This window comes from Poecilia formosa, unplaced genomic scaffold (assembly GCF_000485575.1).
Source record: "Poecilia formosa unplaced genomic scaffold, Poecilia_formosa-5.1.2 Scaffold153, whole genome shotgun sequence".
NCBI lineage: Eukaryota > Metazoa > Chordata > Actinopteri > Cyprinodontiformes > Poeciliidae > Poecilia > Poecilia formosa.
In genome coordinates, this window is record NW_006800092.1 from 295,930 (window position 1) to 314,007 (window position 18,078).

At 40.6% G+C, this 18,078-nt stretch overlaps 2 protein-coding genes across 4 annotated transcripts in view; both read left to right on the forward strand.

The window, feature by feature from the left end:
- Nucleotides 1–19: 19 nt before the first annotated feature.
- ctxn2 (cortexin 2) lies at nt 20–2,987 on the forward strand. 2 transcript variants are annotated; one of them, XM_016677310.1, is made up of 2 exons: nt 20–418; nt 1,373–2,987. In XM_016677310.1, the coding sequence occupies exon 2, from the start codon at nt 1,442–1,444 to the stop codon at nt 1,685–1,687; it is 246 nt and encodes an 81-aa protein (XP_016532796.1). In that variant the 5' UTR covers nt 20–418; nt 1,373–1,441; the 3' UTR covers nt 1,688–2,987. The 2 variants fall into 2 exon arrangements, with proteins under 2 accessions (XP_016532796.1, XP_007563988.1); XM_007563926.2 differs by having other exon boundaries at nt 22–445.
- Nucleotides 2,988–5,778: 2,791 nt separating this feature from the next.
- Nucleotides 5,779–18,078, forward strand: part of slc12a1 (solute carrier family 12 member 1) — a 17,306-nt gene continuing 5,006 nt past the window's right edge. The window contains exons 1-19 of one of the 2 annotated variants that reach the window (XM_007563925.2): nt 5,779–9,283; nt 10,014–10,154; nt 10,399–10,474; nt 11,017–11,112; nt 12,052–12,191; nt 12,282–12,392; nt 12,492–12,603; nt 12,718–12,845; nt 12,929–13,013; nt 13,148–13,305; nt 13,471–13,578; nt 13,667–13,790; nt 15,069–15,170; nt 15,305–15,460; nt 15,550–15,649; nt 16,241–16,352; nt 16,604–16,744; nt 17,334–17,440; nt 17,542–17,624. In XM_007563925.2, coding sequence (XP_007563987.1) covers nt 9,026–9,283; nt 10,014–10,154; nt 10,399–10,474; nt 11,017–11,112; nt 12,052–12,191; nt 12,282–12,392; nt 12,492–12,603; nt 12,718–12,845; nt 12,929–13,013; nt 13,148–13,305; nt 13,471–13,578; nt 13,667–13,790; nt 15,069–15,170; nt 15,305–15,460; nt 15,550–15,649; nt 16,241–16,352; nt 16,604–16,744; nt 17,334–17,440; nt 17,542–17,624 — 2,338 coding nt within the window. In that variant the 5' untranslated portion in view covers nt 5,779–9,025. The remainder of the gene's footprint in view (nt 9,284–10,013; nt 10,155–10,398; nt 10,475–11,016; nt 11,113–12,051; nt 12,192–12,281; nt 12,393–12,491; nt 12,604–12,717; nt 12,846–12,928; nt 13,014–13,147; nt 13,306–13,470; nt 13,579–13,666; nt 13,791–15,068; nt 15,171–15,304; nt 15,461–15,549; nt 15,650–16,240; nt 16,353–16,603; nt 16,745–17,333; nt 17,441–17,541; nt 17,625–18,078) is intronic. The other variant, XM_007563924.2, reaches the window with a different exon arrangement.

The following is an 18,078-nucleotide window of genomic DNA, read 5'->3' on the forward strand; positions in this document are numbered from 1 at the left end:
TGTGTGTGATCTGTTGTGAATGAGTGTGGCAGCAGAGCAGCTGAGTGAGACTAACAAGTGGTTGCCATGCAGCAGGAGCAAGCGTGCGTGCTTCTAGAGGGAGAGATAGAGAAACAGAATGATAATGAGCAGGAGGCAGCAGCGAGCGCTAGGACAGGAGCCGCATCTCTCAGGAGAAACACGTAGAACGGATTGATCCAGCCCCACGCCTCTGTTCCTCTGTCTTCTCCTTTTTTTTACCCCCCTTTACCCTCACCTGGTTTTTTTGTTGTTGTTTTTTGTTGTTGTTTTTTTTGCTCAGATGTGAGCTGCTAGCCTAGCGCATCCAGCATGCCAGCAATGGGTGGATTAACGGATACACGTCTGAGAGCTCCAAGGAGGAGGAGGAAGAGTTGCTTGCAGGAATCGGCAGCAACAGGTCTGTAAGGATGGCATGGAAATGATGGTGAGGCACCTGCATTTTCTTCCTCAGACATCCTAACTAGAGAATCTGTCAATGCAGTGCTTCTCTTTCACCCTTTCCCCACTCCCTCCCTCAGCATACTTGTGCAGCGTCCTCCTCCTCCTCCTGCCCCTCACTCCACTTCCTTTCCCCCCCTCATCTCTTCGTGTGTATTTCCTAGCCAATCCACCCCACCTCCCATTATAACTTCACCCACCTGCTGCGTGCCATAGGAGCAAATTTGACTGATGCAGGCAGACAATCCGCTCGTGTGACTGAGCCAGTTTTGTGATTATGTGTGGTCAATTACAGTCACTCTCTTCTCGCTGCCTAACAGAATTACGCTGTCTGGCAGGCATCTTGCTCACACGCAACAGGTAGAGATGTGATCCTCCTAAGCCAAACACATGCAGGGCTGCGTCTTCATGAGAGGTGACGCTTTTTTTGTTGTTGTTTTGTTTTGTTTTAATTCGCACATCGGCTCTGTTTGTGTTTTAACGGCTGGCTGTGCACTGCGACACACTGTCATTCTAACCTGACCTGAAGGAATGCATATAGCCACACAACCTTGGCTCATTTTCCTGCACCCAGTTCGCAGGAAGTCTTTTATTGCAGCACCTCTGTGCTCATGCTTGCTGTTTGCAGCTTTCTGCAGAGAAATTCCCAAAGGGGCAGAGCTGGACAGATCTCCGGACATCTGCTTGATGTCTAAATCAGAAGGAGCTATTTAAAGATACCTGTAGTCCTTCATGTTTTATTCAGACCTGCATTTAAATAAGAAAGTTCTGCATGCATCTCACCACGTCAGCACTCTTATTCCTCCTCATGTTGTCAGTGCTAATTGTGAGTTATGAGGTGCATTACAGAGATCTCCCCCAGACGAGAGGCAAAACGGGACTAATCCGAATAAATCCTTTAACCCCTGTCCAGGTGACATGCAGGCTTCTAAACGCCTGACCCCATCTGTGAAGAGATGAGGCACCTAGACGTGGGCTTACCATGAGCAGCGTCCACTTCAACCACTCCCTTGCTGCCATGAGTGGAAACGACATAATGGCGCACTCTCTGACTCTGGAGCAGAAGACGGCGTTTGCTTTCGTGGGGATGCTGCTGGTGTTCTTGGGACTGCTGATAATACGCTGCTTCAGGATCCTGCTGGACCCCTACAGCAGCATGCCCTCCTCCAACTGGGCCGATGGCATAGAAGGGCTGGAGAAAGGGACGTTCGAGTACGCCCTCACCTAACGGTGGGACAAAACTACACGAAAATTACGAGAAAAAAACACCCAAGCCTGCACAACCACCGCACCTGATACCCCCATTAAAACACCTCCAAGTGAAACCACTTGGGGTTGTGGTTCATCACTTGCTTGAGCAGCTCCTCAGCTCAAGCTGCAAAGCTGTGTGTTGTGTGATGTGCGTGAATTGCTAGGTGAGAGAGCCTTTACTGTATGTGAGTGTATGCGAACTGTGTGTGTGTGTGTGTGTGTGTGTGGGTGTGCGTGTGTGTCTGACTGGATGTGAGGCAGATGCTGTGTCACATTGGGTGACCTTCTGCCAGAGGGCGCGTATTTTAGCTCATCAATTGACAAAGAACTTGGCTGTAGCTCCCTTTAACCCACACCAACAAGCTGAATGTCACGACGAGGTGGATTTCTGTGGAACGGGGTGGGAGACTGAAGACTCAGGGACAAGATGCCTCACACGAACTTAGAACAGAGGACAGCGAGGTTGCACTTCTGCACAAGCGGAACAGTTCAGCACAAGACTGCACCTGGATGGATACAGGGTATTACGTCAAACTAGTGCTTTGCGAGCTACTCAAACCCAGTCTGTTGGGAATCTAAAGGAAAGCAGCCACTTTTTTGTTGGATCGGTCCTTTTTCTGGTGTCTTGCTTCCTGACGTCCTGCGGCAAATAAGCAAACTGTGACCTACATTGTGGTATCCCTGTTTCTAAATAATGCAAAATGAGCTCAGAGATTGTACCGCTCCTGCGTCAGAGCGATGGTGAACTGAAAGTGGCCAAAGTTATATGGACTGACTGACTGATGAGCATAAGACAAGAGACTTTTTTTTTCCACTCAGAGCACTGTTGTTCCAGATCACTGGGAGGAACTCACTCAGCAGAAATGTCATATAAAACAAGGACGGGAAGTTTGTCAGCTCTACACTTGACCATATTTTCAGACCATCCCAAAACTCCTCCCTGCCCCAATCTCTTCCTTCCACCCAGAGGGAGACGGAACGGTCCGGAAAGCAGACCGTTTACAGTCTGGACTGTTCCGTTGATAATTTTTACGGTCTACTGTTTCTCCTTAGTGCTGTGAATCTGCCTTACTGTGACCTTCAATGGGTTTATGTGCCTTCATCTAGAAACATTAGAGCACCTGTTTGTGGGTGTGTGGGAGGGAGTGTGTGTGTGTCTGTGAGTGAGTGTCACATCATAATGACAGGCCAGTTGCTTGCTCCGCTGGTGATAGAGATTTTGCATTGATTTCATTTGATTTGATGATGTGAAATAAAAAGGATTTATTCACTTTAAATGTCGCAGCTCAGCGTTTTTTGCAGTTTGGGTGACGAATGGACATGTTTGCTAGCATATTCTAGCATAGATGTATAAAAAGCCTTTAAAAAACTTTTGTTTCAGTGGCATGTTCTCATACAGAAAATGTAAAGAAAATCACAACATTTAAGAAGGAAGGACTCTATAACATGAAGAAATGGCTGTTTTTAACAAAATCACTGGTGCCATGTCGCTGACAGCTTTGCTGCAGATACTTTGCACGCTCCTTTTTTCTGTTGGACATCACATCATCTTCTATAACATATTAAAAACTTGGAAAACTCGGAGAGAGACCAAAGAGATAATTTCTCTTTGTGAAATCTCACTAGTTAGCCAACAATCCCAAGCCCTCTCTACTCTCTTTTAGTTTTCTGAGAACTGTGGTCATTGAAGAAAGTTGATTTTGTTGTCTGTTGAACCATTTCTGAGCTTATTTGGCCATATATTTTTATGTCTTTTAGCCTGCCGAAATTGTGACACGTGTACAGTAAAAAAAATAAATAAATAAATAAAAATCCTGGTATTTCAAAGACTTCACAATGTCATAAAATCTAACAAGGTTCCCAGATCAACTGGAAGTAAAGCAGGATCAGCACAGGAGATCCTCCAACAGAATTAACAGTGGATATGAAGCTTGATCTGACTCTCACTGACCAGAGCACATGGTTCAAGTTGAAGTCCCAAAAGAGTTGATCATACTTTACTTGTTTACCTTTGTGATGGTAGGACAGAACTTGCTTTTTCCTTGCATGAGCCACAAAAAAGACATGTGGAAGCTTCTAATGGTTATTGTTCTGACTTGGTGATCACAGGACGATTTTGTCATAGTTATCCAACAGTGAGTAGTGCAGATATCACATGAAAATAACATCTTAATCATCCAGTCTATTCTCTAGCGGCTAGGAGAAATGGGCTACTGTGCCATGTTGTATATTCAAAAAAAATGGGAGTTGCTCATTACTAATTACAAATTCAAAGAAACTGAGCAACTTAGAAAAGTAGTGTATGACTGAAAAATGTAAATTGCTTAATCTACATTTATTTGATAAGGATACCAATAATTGTACGACGGAATCAAATTTCTTTCAGAGATTAATTTTCCTTTTTCCTTTGAATAAATGCCTTGAAACTAAAGGCAGGTTTCTCCAATAGGTTTCAATATGAAATTATCCTATTTAAGTAAAACCTGAACCTTTACCAGAGCTGCCAATTAATGCAGCCAGCACTTTATAATCCGTGGTGTAACTGCGACCCGTTCTACAACAAAGTTTCACATTAGGTATTTAAATATTTGTCCAATAAGGAGAGAGTGATAAAACGTTTAGTTTTCATCGTAATCTTCATGAGACTACAAACTCAAAAGCCATAAATGTGAATAATGTGCAAAATGTACTGATCATGTGGAAGAAAGCTGAGAGGGATTCACTCAGGCCTGTATGCAGCTGCAATAGGACACATCATGGGCTCATCCCATCCACTCCTCCCGCATCATTAGTCAGGAATGCAATTGTTTTTGCACCATTATCTACATCACCTATGTGACATTCTTATCTTTAAATATTTGCAGCAAGATAAAAAACTGTTTTTTTTTCCCAGAATGCGACAGGCCGAATGAATGAAACAAGGATTACTGAGCCGTAAATCTCCTCCTCCTACATTTTCTTGTGTTTCAATTTAATTAAGTTGGAAACGTCTTAAGTCATCCCAAAGGGAAATGAAACATCCATGTTCTTTTAGATCCAATGCTGGTGAGAGGAAATTACAAAATAATTCACTGAGTTACTGTCAGAAAAGTTGCATTTTTGTAGAAAAATCTTTGTGGATTTTATGTTGGTTGGACAAAACCAAACTTTCGCTTTCATACAAATCTCCTTTTAAAAATTTTATGCATTTTCCTTCATCACAGCATGTTTATTTGATTGTTTTAGTTACAATTTACTTTGACAATAAAGTTTTTACACCATATAAAGGGTGCTTATAAACGAGGCGAGGTTAAAGTTTAACCTTGTTATTTTCCAACCTTTTTGGCTTCTTACCCTGTGTAGCTCAGGGTCACATTTAGATGTCTGAGCTATAAAATGCTCTGCTAAATTTGGATTCTCACCCCCCTTTCTGAAGCTTTCACAGGATTTTATGAAAATAAAAAATAAAAAATTCAACCTAGTCAATAAGACTTCTGTCAAAGATGGCAGAAATCTGAGACATACTTAACCGTACTATCTGTAGACATGCATACATATAGAAATAACACACTGAGTGAGATCATGTGGATGTGTAACAATTACTAACAGTGGTTCATAGGGGTATAAAATCATATTTCCATGAAGTGCTCAAACACTTTGAGATTGGAGTTAAGACAGCAATCGTCTCCACTCTGACCATCTATTAGTTGCAGCCTCTCTGGCAAGGTACTTGCTTTTTCTCCAAAACTCAACTAGTTACTTACTGCAGGTAAGATAATGATTCTCATGACCTTCTCCTTAAAATCTGACAGAATAAAATGTTCATGCTGACCTTTTGAAATGAAACTAGGAAGCCTAACGTAGCTAATCCATTAGAATTTGTGATTCTTTTCCAACTGATTAAATATAATTTATTAATTAAACTGACATAATTTCTTTTGCAGGTAGACATTAAATAAATGACCAAAAATCTACCTTTGTTCATCAGTAACTAAACACCATAAATTATGTGACTTTTTTAAGTCACTGAGTCAAAACCTCCAGATTGCTGCATGAAACAATTACACTTTTAGTCTCTCTCACTGTTCTACACATGGCAATGAGTTGATATAATCCAAATCTTCTGAATTTTTGTTTATCTTTCTGCTTATTTGTTTCTTATTTCTGTGTTGTTTTGTTGTGTGGAAATAATTGCACTTCTGTAAGTGCTCATGAGAGCTTCTTGTTTCATAGAGCAGGTTGATGAGGTGGCAGAATAATGGATCTTAACTTTGCTGATTATCAGGCATTAGCTTTATTACTTGTGGTCTTTGAACCCCCAGGCTTTGTCCTTGATGGTTTTTGTGATAAGGCCGGCTGATATAATAGATATTTTATTACTTTAGTCATCAAAAGTTATATTATGAAGTTATTTATAGACTTATAATGGCGATTTCCAAAAATAGCTACTGCCACTAATTTGCATGGAGAGATTAGTACGTTAGTCAAATGCTAAGCTTAGTTAGGTTTTGTTTTGTCCAAAGATTAAAGAACCTGGTGAGGCAAGCTGAAATCTTGAATCAATCAAGACTTTGCTCAGTCTGATTTATAAACTCAACCCCTCTAGTCGCCTTACCAACTTTGACATATCTTCATGTTTCATAATAGGCATTAATGATTAGAAAACTGTTAAGCTTAATTATTTACTTTAAGTCAATTCAAAGCTACACTTTTCCTTGAGCCAATACATACTTTTCTTGGATTTCCTGCTATGTGGTTTTTGGCCATTACCTTAAATGAATATTAACTTTTTCATTGAAGACCTTAGGGTGAGCAATTTCAGAGCGTTTATTAACATTAATGCATATGTAAAGCTTTAAAATGGCACCAGATTGTTTTAGAAATGTGTGTGTTTCTATGTGGAGTGCATTGCTGAAGAGCATGTGTTATTATTTTTTCCTCTGACATGCAGTGAGCGACAACAGCAAGCAGAAAAGTGATGGCATTTTCCTAAATCTTTAAACTTCTTTAGTCTTATCCATCCGTTATCTTCCGGTTATCTGGGGTTGGGTTGCGAGGGGAACAGCCTAATTAGGGAGCCCTAGACTTCCCAGCCACTTGGGCCAGCTCCTCAGGAGAAATCACAAGGTGTTCCCAGGGAAACATAGTCCCTCCAGCATGTCCTGGGTCATCTGGGTCTCCTCCTGGTGGACATGTCCAGGAGGCATCCAAACCAGATGCCAAGGTCACCTCGACTGGCTCCTCTCAACGTGGAGAAGCAGTGACTTTACACTTAGTCCTTCCTGAGTGACTGAGCTTCTCACCTTTTCTCTAAGAGAGAGCTCAGAAACCCTGTGGAGGAAACTCATTAAGTCATTTCAGCCGCTTGTATCATCAATCTTGTTCTTTTGGTTACTACCTAAAGCTCATGACCATAGATGAGGGTACGAATGTAGATCGACCAGTAAATCGAGCTACCTCTTCACCCTAACAGAGTGGTACATTCACCAAGGTAATCAAAATGGATCTCTTCAACATCTTGGGTGGGTCTAGAAATTTTGTCCATAAAGATTATGAACAGAATTGGTGACAAATGGCAACCTTGTCACTGGAAACTAGCCCGACTTATTGTTACAAATCCGAACTAAGCTTTGACACCAGTCAACTCTTTCGATGTGCAAGATAATTTGCCTTATGAAAGATGTCATACCATTTGAACTTTTTCACATTTTGCCACATTACAGCCAGACTTTATTGTATTTATTGGGATTTTATGTGTCAGACCAAGAGTAACTATGTGTGTTGGAAAACTAACACACATTGCTCTGGAGGCAACATCCTCAAGGTGATACAGGTGGTGGCACCATTATACTTTGGTTTTCTTCTACATGGAATGGTGAATAAGGGACAGAGAGGTGTTATTGGCTCTAGGATAGTGAGAACTAAATCATATCCCACTACTTAGCATTGCAAAGAACAGGGGAAGGTTTGGTGAATCAGCAAAAGACTTCCCTTCCCGGCATACACCCACAAAACAAGCTCAAAATATCATTACAGAGCATTATTCACATATTTGTTGTGAAAACAAACTGTCGTGATCTGATTGAGAAGACGAATGTTAGGAGTTGTTGGTCCATTATACGCCGACGTCCTTCTTTCTCCAGCATGACTCGATCTTTATCATGATTGCGGAGAATCATTCCAGCCTTGTTTTGATGCTGATGAGCCCTGCCGTACAGTTGTTTGTCTTCTTTCAGTATTCACATAAAAACACGTGCTGGAGCGTGCTTCTTTTGTCAGCAAACAATACAGCCAAGGTCAGATTTCAAGTCATTAGCCAGGCTTTCACTGTGCACATAAATCACTGTGGTGTATCAGTAATAAGGAAGTTTACCTGTTAAGAGGGCCTTTAATGGCTCTTTAGAAGTCATGTGAAGTGCCTTGGGCATATTCCTGTAATTTGTAGTCTTATATTAACTCTCATTTTCTTCACGAATGAGGACATTTCTCTTGAGCCAGCTAGCTCTCTCTAACTTACTTCTTTCAATAAACGGAGCATAGAGAGTCATTAGAGACATTTATTCAGTCAGTTATATAACTATTATGGATTCAATATCTTAGTATATGTCAGGCTACTCCTCCTGGCTTTATCTTTACTGATTGCACTGGGATATATATAGACAGAAATACCAGTTGTAAAAATGAAGACTTTCTGTCAACCAATATTAGTCATTCGTGTTTCTGTTTTAGTTGCAAGCATCATAAAAGTGCTGAAATCTTGAAACTTTTCCTAATGTAACATTTCAGCCTTTTTCTAGTGGAAATCTCCACATGTTTATATGTCCTGGTGATTCATGAAAAAAAGCCTCCAGATCTGAGGAAATACTACTCACAGTGCCATAAAGTGCAGCCGCAGAACAACATGTGCCATTCAGCATATAATATTAGTAATCAATTTTCCAGAACTCGAGCAATGAGCACCTTTATCTCTCGTTTGCCGTTTATGACTTGGGTTAATGATTAAGCAACGTCTTTGTGTCCCCTAGGATGGAGGACATATCTGACCCCCTTTGTTAAGTTTTCTGAGGGTTGATCCGAGGAGTTAACCAATAGCTGGCAGTCGGCGTATGGCCATGAGTATAAAGGTGACCATTTGGGAGTTGGCAAGTTTATGCATTAGAAACTTGACACAGCAGCGGAGATCTCTATAAATCTAATCACTGCCTAGTTTTTGCATTCAATAGTCAAGGATCACTGATACTCAGATCTGCACCTGCTACTGAGTTGCTGGATGTCTGAAGACTGCTGTTTTACTATTTACAAACTTGACCTCTGAGAATCTTGTCCAGCATTCATAATGGAGAGGCTGAAGTCAAACGGAGGGGGTCATGTCAACTCGGCTTTTGATTCCAACCTTGGTGACCCTCCGATCTATGAAGAGACCGAATTCTCCAACAACGAGCACCGGACGGTCAGACCCTCTGTGATGAGTGCTTTCGGGCATGACACTTTAGACCGGGTGCCCAACATCGACTTCTACCGTAATGCCGGCAGCGTGAGTGGTCACCGAGCGGTGAGACCATCCCTGCAGGAACTCCACGATGTTTTCCAGAAGGTGAGTGCATGTCTATTGAAATCATGATGCTCCATGTGAACTAGGTGACTTTTTTTTCTTATATCCTGTTTTCTCTTTTGTTGTGCTTTCTTTTCACTCTAAAAATTTGTTTCAAAAGCAACTTTCTTCTGAAACATTAACTCAGTTCTGCTTCTGAGAGATAATTACGCTCAGAGAAGAGTGAGTGTTGCTGCTTGAAAGATCAAATAAATTCACAGTGTCTGTATCTGCCTGTATCTATCTCATACTCTTTATCTTAAACCTTGTAAAACTAAAACAGAAAGCTGTTAAAATGTTATTTTTGATACTAAGCAGCAATCAGCACACTTGGCACACTTTATTTGCTTTTACTGCTGTTTATTTGGCCCTGTTGGCTAAGACATGAGGTCATGGGTCATTTAGGTTTATAGCATTGCACTAGATAATCTTTTTTGAATGGATATAAAAATGATGGATTGAAGCAGGTGCTGCAATGACATTTGTGGAACTTTGATTTTTGCAAAAGACTGTATCGTAAGATGTTAATGTGCACCATCCAAATATCAAATTTACGTCTTAGAAATTTGACTAGCAATCCTTAAGACATGATGCACAGAGGGAAAGGAAATATATAAACTTCCCTTCATGAAAAGACAGAGGACAGATGTGACTGTGAATGTGTCCGATACAGATGAAACAAATTTCCAATGTAACTACTTAATTAAAAAAAAAAATTCTCTTTCTTTTAAAGAATGGGGCGATCTCTGTACCTGAAACGGTGACAGACGATGGCGAGGGGAGCGAAGGGACCCCCTCTGATGATCTGGAGTCTGCCGCTCCAATTGATGTCACCAAAGGAGCAGTGAAGTTTGGCTGGATAAGGGGGGTTCTGGTGAGTTTTGCTCTTGAAGCTCTCTCTGAGTAACACAGATCTGTGCAAAAAAGGTATTTGCATATTTATCGTAATGACTCTGTCTCAAAAACTAGAATATGAAGCAAACTGACATTATTTTTATGTACATGTTTTTCTGTAAATATGGGTTCTGCTAACAGACAAATAAGAAATATGTTACAGCTGCCATAGAAAGTCCTTTAACAAATCTTGATCTATGCTGTCTAATTCTTTTACTTTGCAGGTAAGATGCATGTTAAACATCTGGGGTGTCATGTTGTTCATCCGTCTGTCCTGGGTTTTTGGTCAGGCAGGTTGGGGTAAGTGAAACATTTATACTCTTTACACAGTCTTAACATTTCTATTTGCCTTTTTCTACTGGTGGCTTCCAAATCAAAGCTTTAACATTTTTAAGGACTTTTATTTGACTTTCTTACAAAATCCTGGTTCAGGCTCATAGTGTTGTCCATTTAAATTCTCTCACATTAATCAGAGGTGCTAGGTTTTCATAAATGAAGAGACTAGGAACACTGCAAAATTACACATTTTAAAGCTGAAATGGATATATCTTGGAATAATTTCATTGCCTTTCTGAGCTCCACTCCACAGATAAAAAGTCTTCTCTGCAGCATTTAGTGAATGTGAATGATTTAGCTATAATGGTCTCTAGAATTGCATAAAATGATTTAAGACTATTATTCAATAATAGTTTCGGGTCAGAAATGAGCATTTTCAAAATATCTATAAGATGGATTTTTTTTTTTTTTTTGATAAAACACTGTGTTTTATTTCTATCTTGTTGAACATGCTGGTTGAGTTATAATGCATCCTAATCCTGAACTGTGTCTTGCTAACATTTCAGGTTTGGGAATCGTGGTCATCGCTCTCAGCTGTGTGGTCACCACCATCACAGGCCTCTCCATGTCTGCCATTTGCACTAACGGAGTTGTTAGAGGAGGTAGGTCAGCGAATCAGCCGCCACACTTCATATTTAGAAAAACACAGTGACGGGATAATTTAGCACAATTATTGACTAACCTTCCATGCTGGTATTTTATTCATAACTAATAACTGCTACCGCAGCCAGCCTGGGCGAGTAAAACATTATTTATAAGTATTCGCTGCGACAACGCACCCTCTCTGTGACACAAAATCTTTCAGTGGGAGAATGAAGTGACCAAAAGAACAGTGTTTGCCGATAAAGTCACAAAGCCTTGAGACTACATCTGAATGTCACTTTCCAAGCCTTATTCCCTCTTTTACAGCTTTGCACTGACATAAAATCAATCAATAAGTGATTTAGTCATTAATCATCCACTACCAATATCAGTCTTCAGATGTACCCTGATCATGTATGTGGCAAAATGCAACATGTGATTCTGTTGCAGATACCCTCACCAGCCAGAAGCTCTCACTCGAAACACTAAGTGTTTAGAAATGTGTCAGCGACTGAAAGAAAGACACCACTGATCATTTGACACATTAGCTGATGAGTTACATTTCTTGTCTATATTTCCTAATTTGCTGAAAATGAACTTTGTGGCATTATTGCCATACCCACACATAAAAAGATGTATGACTTTCACGCCTACATTTTTTTTTCCAGTTTTATAAACATATGTAGTTTTTTTCTGCACCATTAGAAGAATCACAGTATGTGTTTTCTGTCTTCTAATAAGTATATTGATAATTGTTTGACTGTATGCACTTTATTTACTGCAAATGGTAAATCACTCTGCTACATCATCTAATTTTTACCTTTAAAACAAACTAAAAACACTTCCATGACAGGACACTGGAAAACATGCATTTATTTTAAAACCAGTCTTTCTTAAAATCGCCTGGACAATTTGCTTGAACTAAAAGGAAATCTTTTTGAACCATTTTGTTTCATCAGGAGGAGCTTACTACTTGATATCACGCAGCTTGGGACCAGAGTTTGGAGGGTCGATTGGACTCATTTTCGCCTTCGCCAATGCAGTGGCTGTGGCCATGTATGTGGTGGGCTTTGCAGAGACGGTGGTGGATTTGCTCAAGGTGTGTAATGCTTTAAGGATCTGAGTGCTACACAAAACACACCGAGGTATCCAAGTGCTTATTTGCCTTATCTCTTTTTATTCTGCTCAGGAATATGCCCATCTGATGGTAGATGAAATGAATGACATCAGGATCATTGGCTGCATTACAGTGGTGTTGCTCTTGGGCATTTCGGTGGCTGGGATGGAATGGGAGGCAAAGGTGAGGCATTAACATTGTGCTTCTTGTGATTACCCTGGACTTGCTGTTGTAAAGGATTAAACTTAACTCAAACCTTTTCACGTCTTTCCCCCCTAAAAGGCCCAAATTGTTCTGCTCGTGATCTTGCTGGTGGCCATAGTGAATGTGTTTGTAGGAACAGCAATACCTGCAACTGAAGATAAGAAATCAAAGGGCTTCTTTGGATACAACAGTAAGATCCTGTTAATCTACCTCAAACTTATCCTGAAAAATATTTAAATTTTATTCACCAAAGTATAAACTAATACGCTCTTCTTTTCCAAATATCTATTTTTTTTTTTAACAGCCAAAATTTTTATGGAGAACTTTACGCCAGATTTTAGGAATGGTGAAACATTTTTCTCAGTGTTTGCCATCTTTTTCCCTGCGGCCACCGGTATCCTGGCTGGAGCAAACATCTCTGGAGACTTGCGGGTAATTTTTCAAAGCGGATATTTCTGCAGAAGTCAACATTTTTAACGTTTCCTCACACACATATGTTGTCTGTTAAACTACAGGATGCCCAGGCTGCCATACCCAAAGGTACACTGTTGGCCATCCTCATCACTGGTATCACTTACCTCGCCGTGGCACTTTGTGTCTGTAAGTGACCTGCAGTCTTTCCACTTGTTCTTCTGTTTTATTAACAAATTTTGATTTACTTGTCGTAAGATTCAAAGCATTTTGATGAAAAACTCACAGGCAAAACATCTGTCTTTTTTTTTTTTTTTGGTCAGCCGGTACCGTTGTCCGGGATGCCACAGGAAACACGACCGACCTTGTTACTTCTGGGATTCCTTGTAATGGCTCATCAGTAGTTGCCTGTGAACTAGGCTATAATTTTTCTTCTTGCGAAACAGAGCCGTGCAAGTTTGGGTTGATGAACAACTTCCAGGTAGGAAACCTTTCAAACACATTGGGGTTATGTCATCTCACAACAGAAGGGCATCCTTCACAGAGAGCCTTGTTGTCCGTCTCAAAATCTGCATTGCGCTTTCATGTAGAATAAAAACTTTTATTTCTCTCCCCTAATGCGTTCTCATCATCTCCCTTTTTTCAGGTAATGACCATGGTGTCTGGGTTTGGTCCCCTCATCACTGCAGGGACCTTCTCAGCCACACTTTCGTCAGCCCTGGCCTCTCTTGTTAGTGCACCTAAAGTCTTCCAGGTAATTTTTTAAAATACATTGTAATAAAAAAAAACAAGGTAATTTTGTTGTCATCAACGTCTCTAATCAAAGTTCTATATTTGTTCAGGCTCTGTGCAAAGATAACATCTACAAAGCTCTGCACTTCTTTGCCAAAGGACACGGAAAGAACAACGAGCCGATCCGAGGCTACATCCTCACCTTCATTATTTCCATCGCCTTCATTCTCATTGGTCAGTAAATTAGTCAACCAACATCCGTACACTACTGTTACACAACGTCCACGTCTTTTCTGGCGCTCCTGTTTAAGTGGGAAATCCCAGCTTACATAATGTTGTATAAACAATGGAAGTTAATCTTTTCATCATGCTTATTGAGGGGGATAGGAATGGATTTCACTTTTCTATCTTCTTGATAGATTTCACAGTGAGGTGATGAAAATAAATTGTCCCACACTCGAACAATAGTCATTGTCGAGACATGCGGTTGTCGTAAATTTCCTTTACCTTCCTTTTTCTGAAAATACAAAACAACATTCATAAATCCGATGTGCGTCACACTATGGCTGCTACGTTCTACTGAGTTACGTTCTTCAACACAGAACCTTAGCTTAGCTGTCTCGGCTGAGATAACCATATCTCCGTCATTAATACAACACGTACATTTTGACTTATGAAACTTTACAACTTGATGTCACAAACATACAATGCCTGTTGGTAAATTTTCACTAATTCGGCTTACCTGAAAACATTCATAAATCCGACGTGCGTCACATATATGTTCTACCGAGTTTACGTTCTTCAACACAGAAACTGAGGACCCAAGGCTGCCCTAAGCGCCTGTTAGAAACTGATCCCTTTCTAGACTCATTTCACTCTCAGCCAAAATAATTACCGACATATATATGAATATTCAGCTTAACATGGACAATTAATAACAAAACAAAATATTCATAGGAAAAAGAATAGAATCATATTTTAATGGAAGTGGGAGAAGGGGTGAGTGGGTTCCTTGATCTAAAGTCCCCATCAACTGGTCCTCCACACTATGGTTGTTTTGTGTTTTATGTGTCTTTACTGGGTTAAAGTACTCTACTAAATACAGATTGAGACAAAAATTTAAATCAGTTATCATTTAAATTTCACATGTACATAGAGGCCTCATGTCAGTGAATACCCCCAGCTAATCTGTTTTTGTGCATTAATGTTGCTAAATCTCACTCAAAGAAACTTCCAAAATAAACTCTTCTCCACACACTGATGGTGTTTTCCATCAGAGTAAATGTGAGTTGGTTCCAAACTCCAGCAGACCATTTATCTTAGTACCAGAGCAGTTTGTGTGGTAGGGTTAGATTTTTTTGTAAAGAAAGAAAGCCAACCAAGCACACTAACCGAGGATTTCACCTCCAGTTGGAGACTTTTTGATTCCATACTAATGTCATCATTACATACCCTGTTTCAGTTCACAAGCTCCTGCTTGTACATTTTAAGATTTAGTCCTTCTTTGTACAGGTGATCTCAACACCATCGCTCCGATCATCTCAAACTTCTTCCTGGCATCTTACGCACTCATCAATTTCTCTTGTTTCCATGCTTCCTACGCCAAGTCTCCGGGTGAGTCTCCATCAAGCAGCTCAAAACTCCAAAGTATTTTATTGAGAAAATGCAAAGCCAGAGAAAAACAAAGCTGCTTACATATGCATAACTGAATATGAGCAACCAACCTCTTTTTGTGATGCTTTCCCCAGGTTGGAGACCGGCATATAAATTCTACAACATGTGGCTGTCTCTGCTGGGAGCCCTGCTCTGCTGTGTCGTTATGTTTGTCATCAACTGGTGGGCCGCTCTGCTCACATATGGCATCGAAATTCTCCTCTACATTTACGTCACAGTCAAGAAGCCAGGTGAGCTTGTTTGCGAGCCTGGAAGTGCTTGAGTGATTATTGAATATTAGAAGAACTAACCACTGATGAATCTAAACCTTTGTGTGCAGACGTGAACTGGGGGTCGTCCACACAGGCGGTGACCTTTGTGAGTGCAGTCAGCAACGCTTTGTCTTTGTCTGGTGTGGAAGATCATGTCAAGAACTTCAGGTAACAATCTGCTGCACTTTTGCCACATTTATACTTCGGTACATCTTGCCAGTGTCGACCTTGCTCAGCCTTCGGCGCTGTCTAAGAAAAATGTCCACCACGCCATTACATCACCAGCAGCCTTGATCACTGATACAAGGATGTCGCGTCCGGGCGTTCCTGTTGTTTATGTCACATTCTCACCTTACAGCTGGAAATGTTGCTGCAGTTTTTCAAATCTGATCAATAAAAAATTGGTGAGCCTATGTGAATTGTAGACTCAGTTCTGCTGCTGTAATCCATCTACTTCAATGTTTTATGTGCTGCATAGGCAGAGATGGCATTCCTCATGCCTTGTATTACGTGGCTATTTAAGCTCCTTCAATTCTTGTCTGACATAAACAAGGCGCATTTGTCCACACAGCAATCACTCACTGGATATTTACATTTAGATGTCTAAATTTATCAAATTGGCTGAGTTGTTATTTATGATAAGAAGCAATTGAATAAATGTGCCTAATAAAGCAGTGTGTAATTTAATGGTATAGTAAAAGCATTACACTTGATGATGATCTGCAATTTAACATTGGCATGCTCCTGTTTCTTATTCAGGCCTCAGATCTTGGTTCTAACTGGGTCAGCGCGGGCCAGGCCAGCCCTCCTGGATTTGGCTCACTCCTTCACCAAAAACTATGGACTCTGTCTCAGCTGTGAGGTTTTGGTGGTAGGTTACAAAGTAATTTGTTATTTACAAATCCCCCATTGTAGTGCAACAGTGCTGATTTCACACAGTGTATGGTTCATAGAATATCAAGCAAGAATGAGAAAAATGTAAACGCTCTGGACAATCAGACTAACATTTCTCTGATTTCACATTCAGGTGTGTGTCCTGAATGCGAAAGTTGCATGTGTGGAAAGTCTTGTGCTCAGAATTGATCCCAGTTTTATGTTTTCTGACTTTTTTTCTTTTTTCAGGGTCCGAGATCCGAGGTCCTCCCAGCGATGAACAATGGGATGGAGAGGAACCAGCAGTGGCTCCATAAGAACAAACGCAAAGCCTTTTATGCTGCTGTGGCCTGCGACAATTTCAGGGAAGGTGCAGAAACTCTGCTGCAGGTCAGTGTGGATGGCATTTACACAATATGTCTGTAAAGAGGCAGGAAAACAAAAGCCAGTAACCTAATTTCTCCACAAGAACAATGTGCTATCAGTGGGATCTTATCAAAGGAACATGGGAAATGTGCAGAAGCATGTATCACTCTTTTTACTGCCTGTGAACTACTTTATAATGACCTGTCTTGAGAAACTTGTCAGGACATCGAAGCAGCAGGTAGAAGAGTAGAGAGTTATTGAGAAACAGTGAAACATTCTTATGGCTCTCACTATCATACTCCAGAGATAAAGCCATTGTTCATTGCCAGGATCACTCACTTCAAACAGCACAGAAGATTAAAAACTATAATTGATTAACGCTGCAGTGGACGAGTCCCTGCAGACAAAGAGAAACTTGCTGGCTTCTCTGGCCATAACTTCTGGCTGTAAAACAGAGTCAGGGCCATCTTGTGTACAGGACATTTTGATAGTTTCTGTAAGTGGCTTTAAGTCCATCAGCCTTTTGTATCACAGGGTGACAAGGTGTCTTATTGTTTCGGCTAACGGCTCGACCCAAGCCGAGGTTTTAAGAAGGTTTTTGTTTTGTTCGCAGGCTTCCGGTCTTGGCCGCATGAAACCTAACACGTTAATGATCGGCTTCAAGAGGAACTGGAGAACGGCAGAAACAGACGCAGTTCAGAGCTATGTGGGACTACTGCAGTACGTACCCAAAATGAACACCCAAACATGATAAAATCAAGGTCAGCAGTTAGAAATATCAAATAGATCTGCATGATAACCTTTGTTGCTCTTCATGACAGCGATGCATTTGACTTTGATTATGGGACACTGGTGCTGAGGATTAACCATGGACTGGATGTGTCGCACCTTGTAGAAGAAGAAGGTCAGCATGAAGTTACTGTGTGATTCATGATCCGGCATTTCAATATTCAAGTTCACAAGCAAATCTTTTAGGTCAAGGTTCTGCAATTACCTTCCCCTAAGGTTGCTATTACTGTGGAGCTTTTGCTTTGTAAATTTGACCAAAAAATACAACTTTGCTACCATAGTAGCAAAGTTAGCTCTATCATCCAATACCACATATTTCGTGCAGGCAACAATAATACAAACAGATGGGCATGTTAAACTAGCGGTGTGCTTCACTTTGTAAAATACCAGTGAATGCCACAACAATTACACAGTTTAAGAGGTTTTCATTAATAATACTCAGTAGGATTATTTGACAAGCTAATGGTTATTTCCCTGCTGCTACGATTTGCAGCACAGTTTCTCTCCACAATCCAATAGAAATAAATTAAAACTTTTCAACATAGAAAATTTGAGTTTGAGGAACAATG

What these genes read in the sequence shown, in the direction of transcription:
- ctxn2 (XM_016677310.1), top strand. Translation starts at nt 1,442, where the DNA reads ATGAGCAGCGTCCACTTCAACCACTCCCTTGCTGCCATGAGTGGAAAC.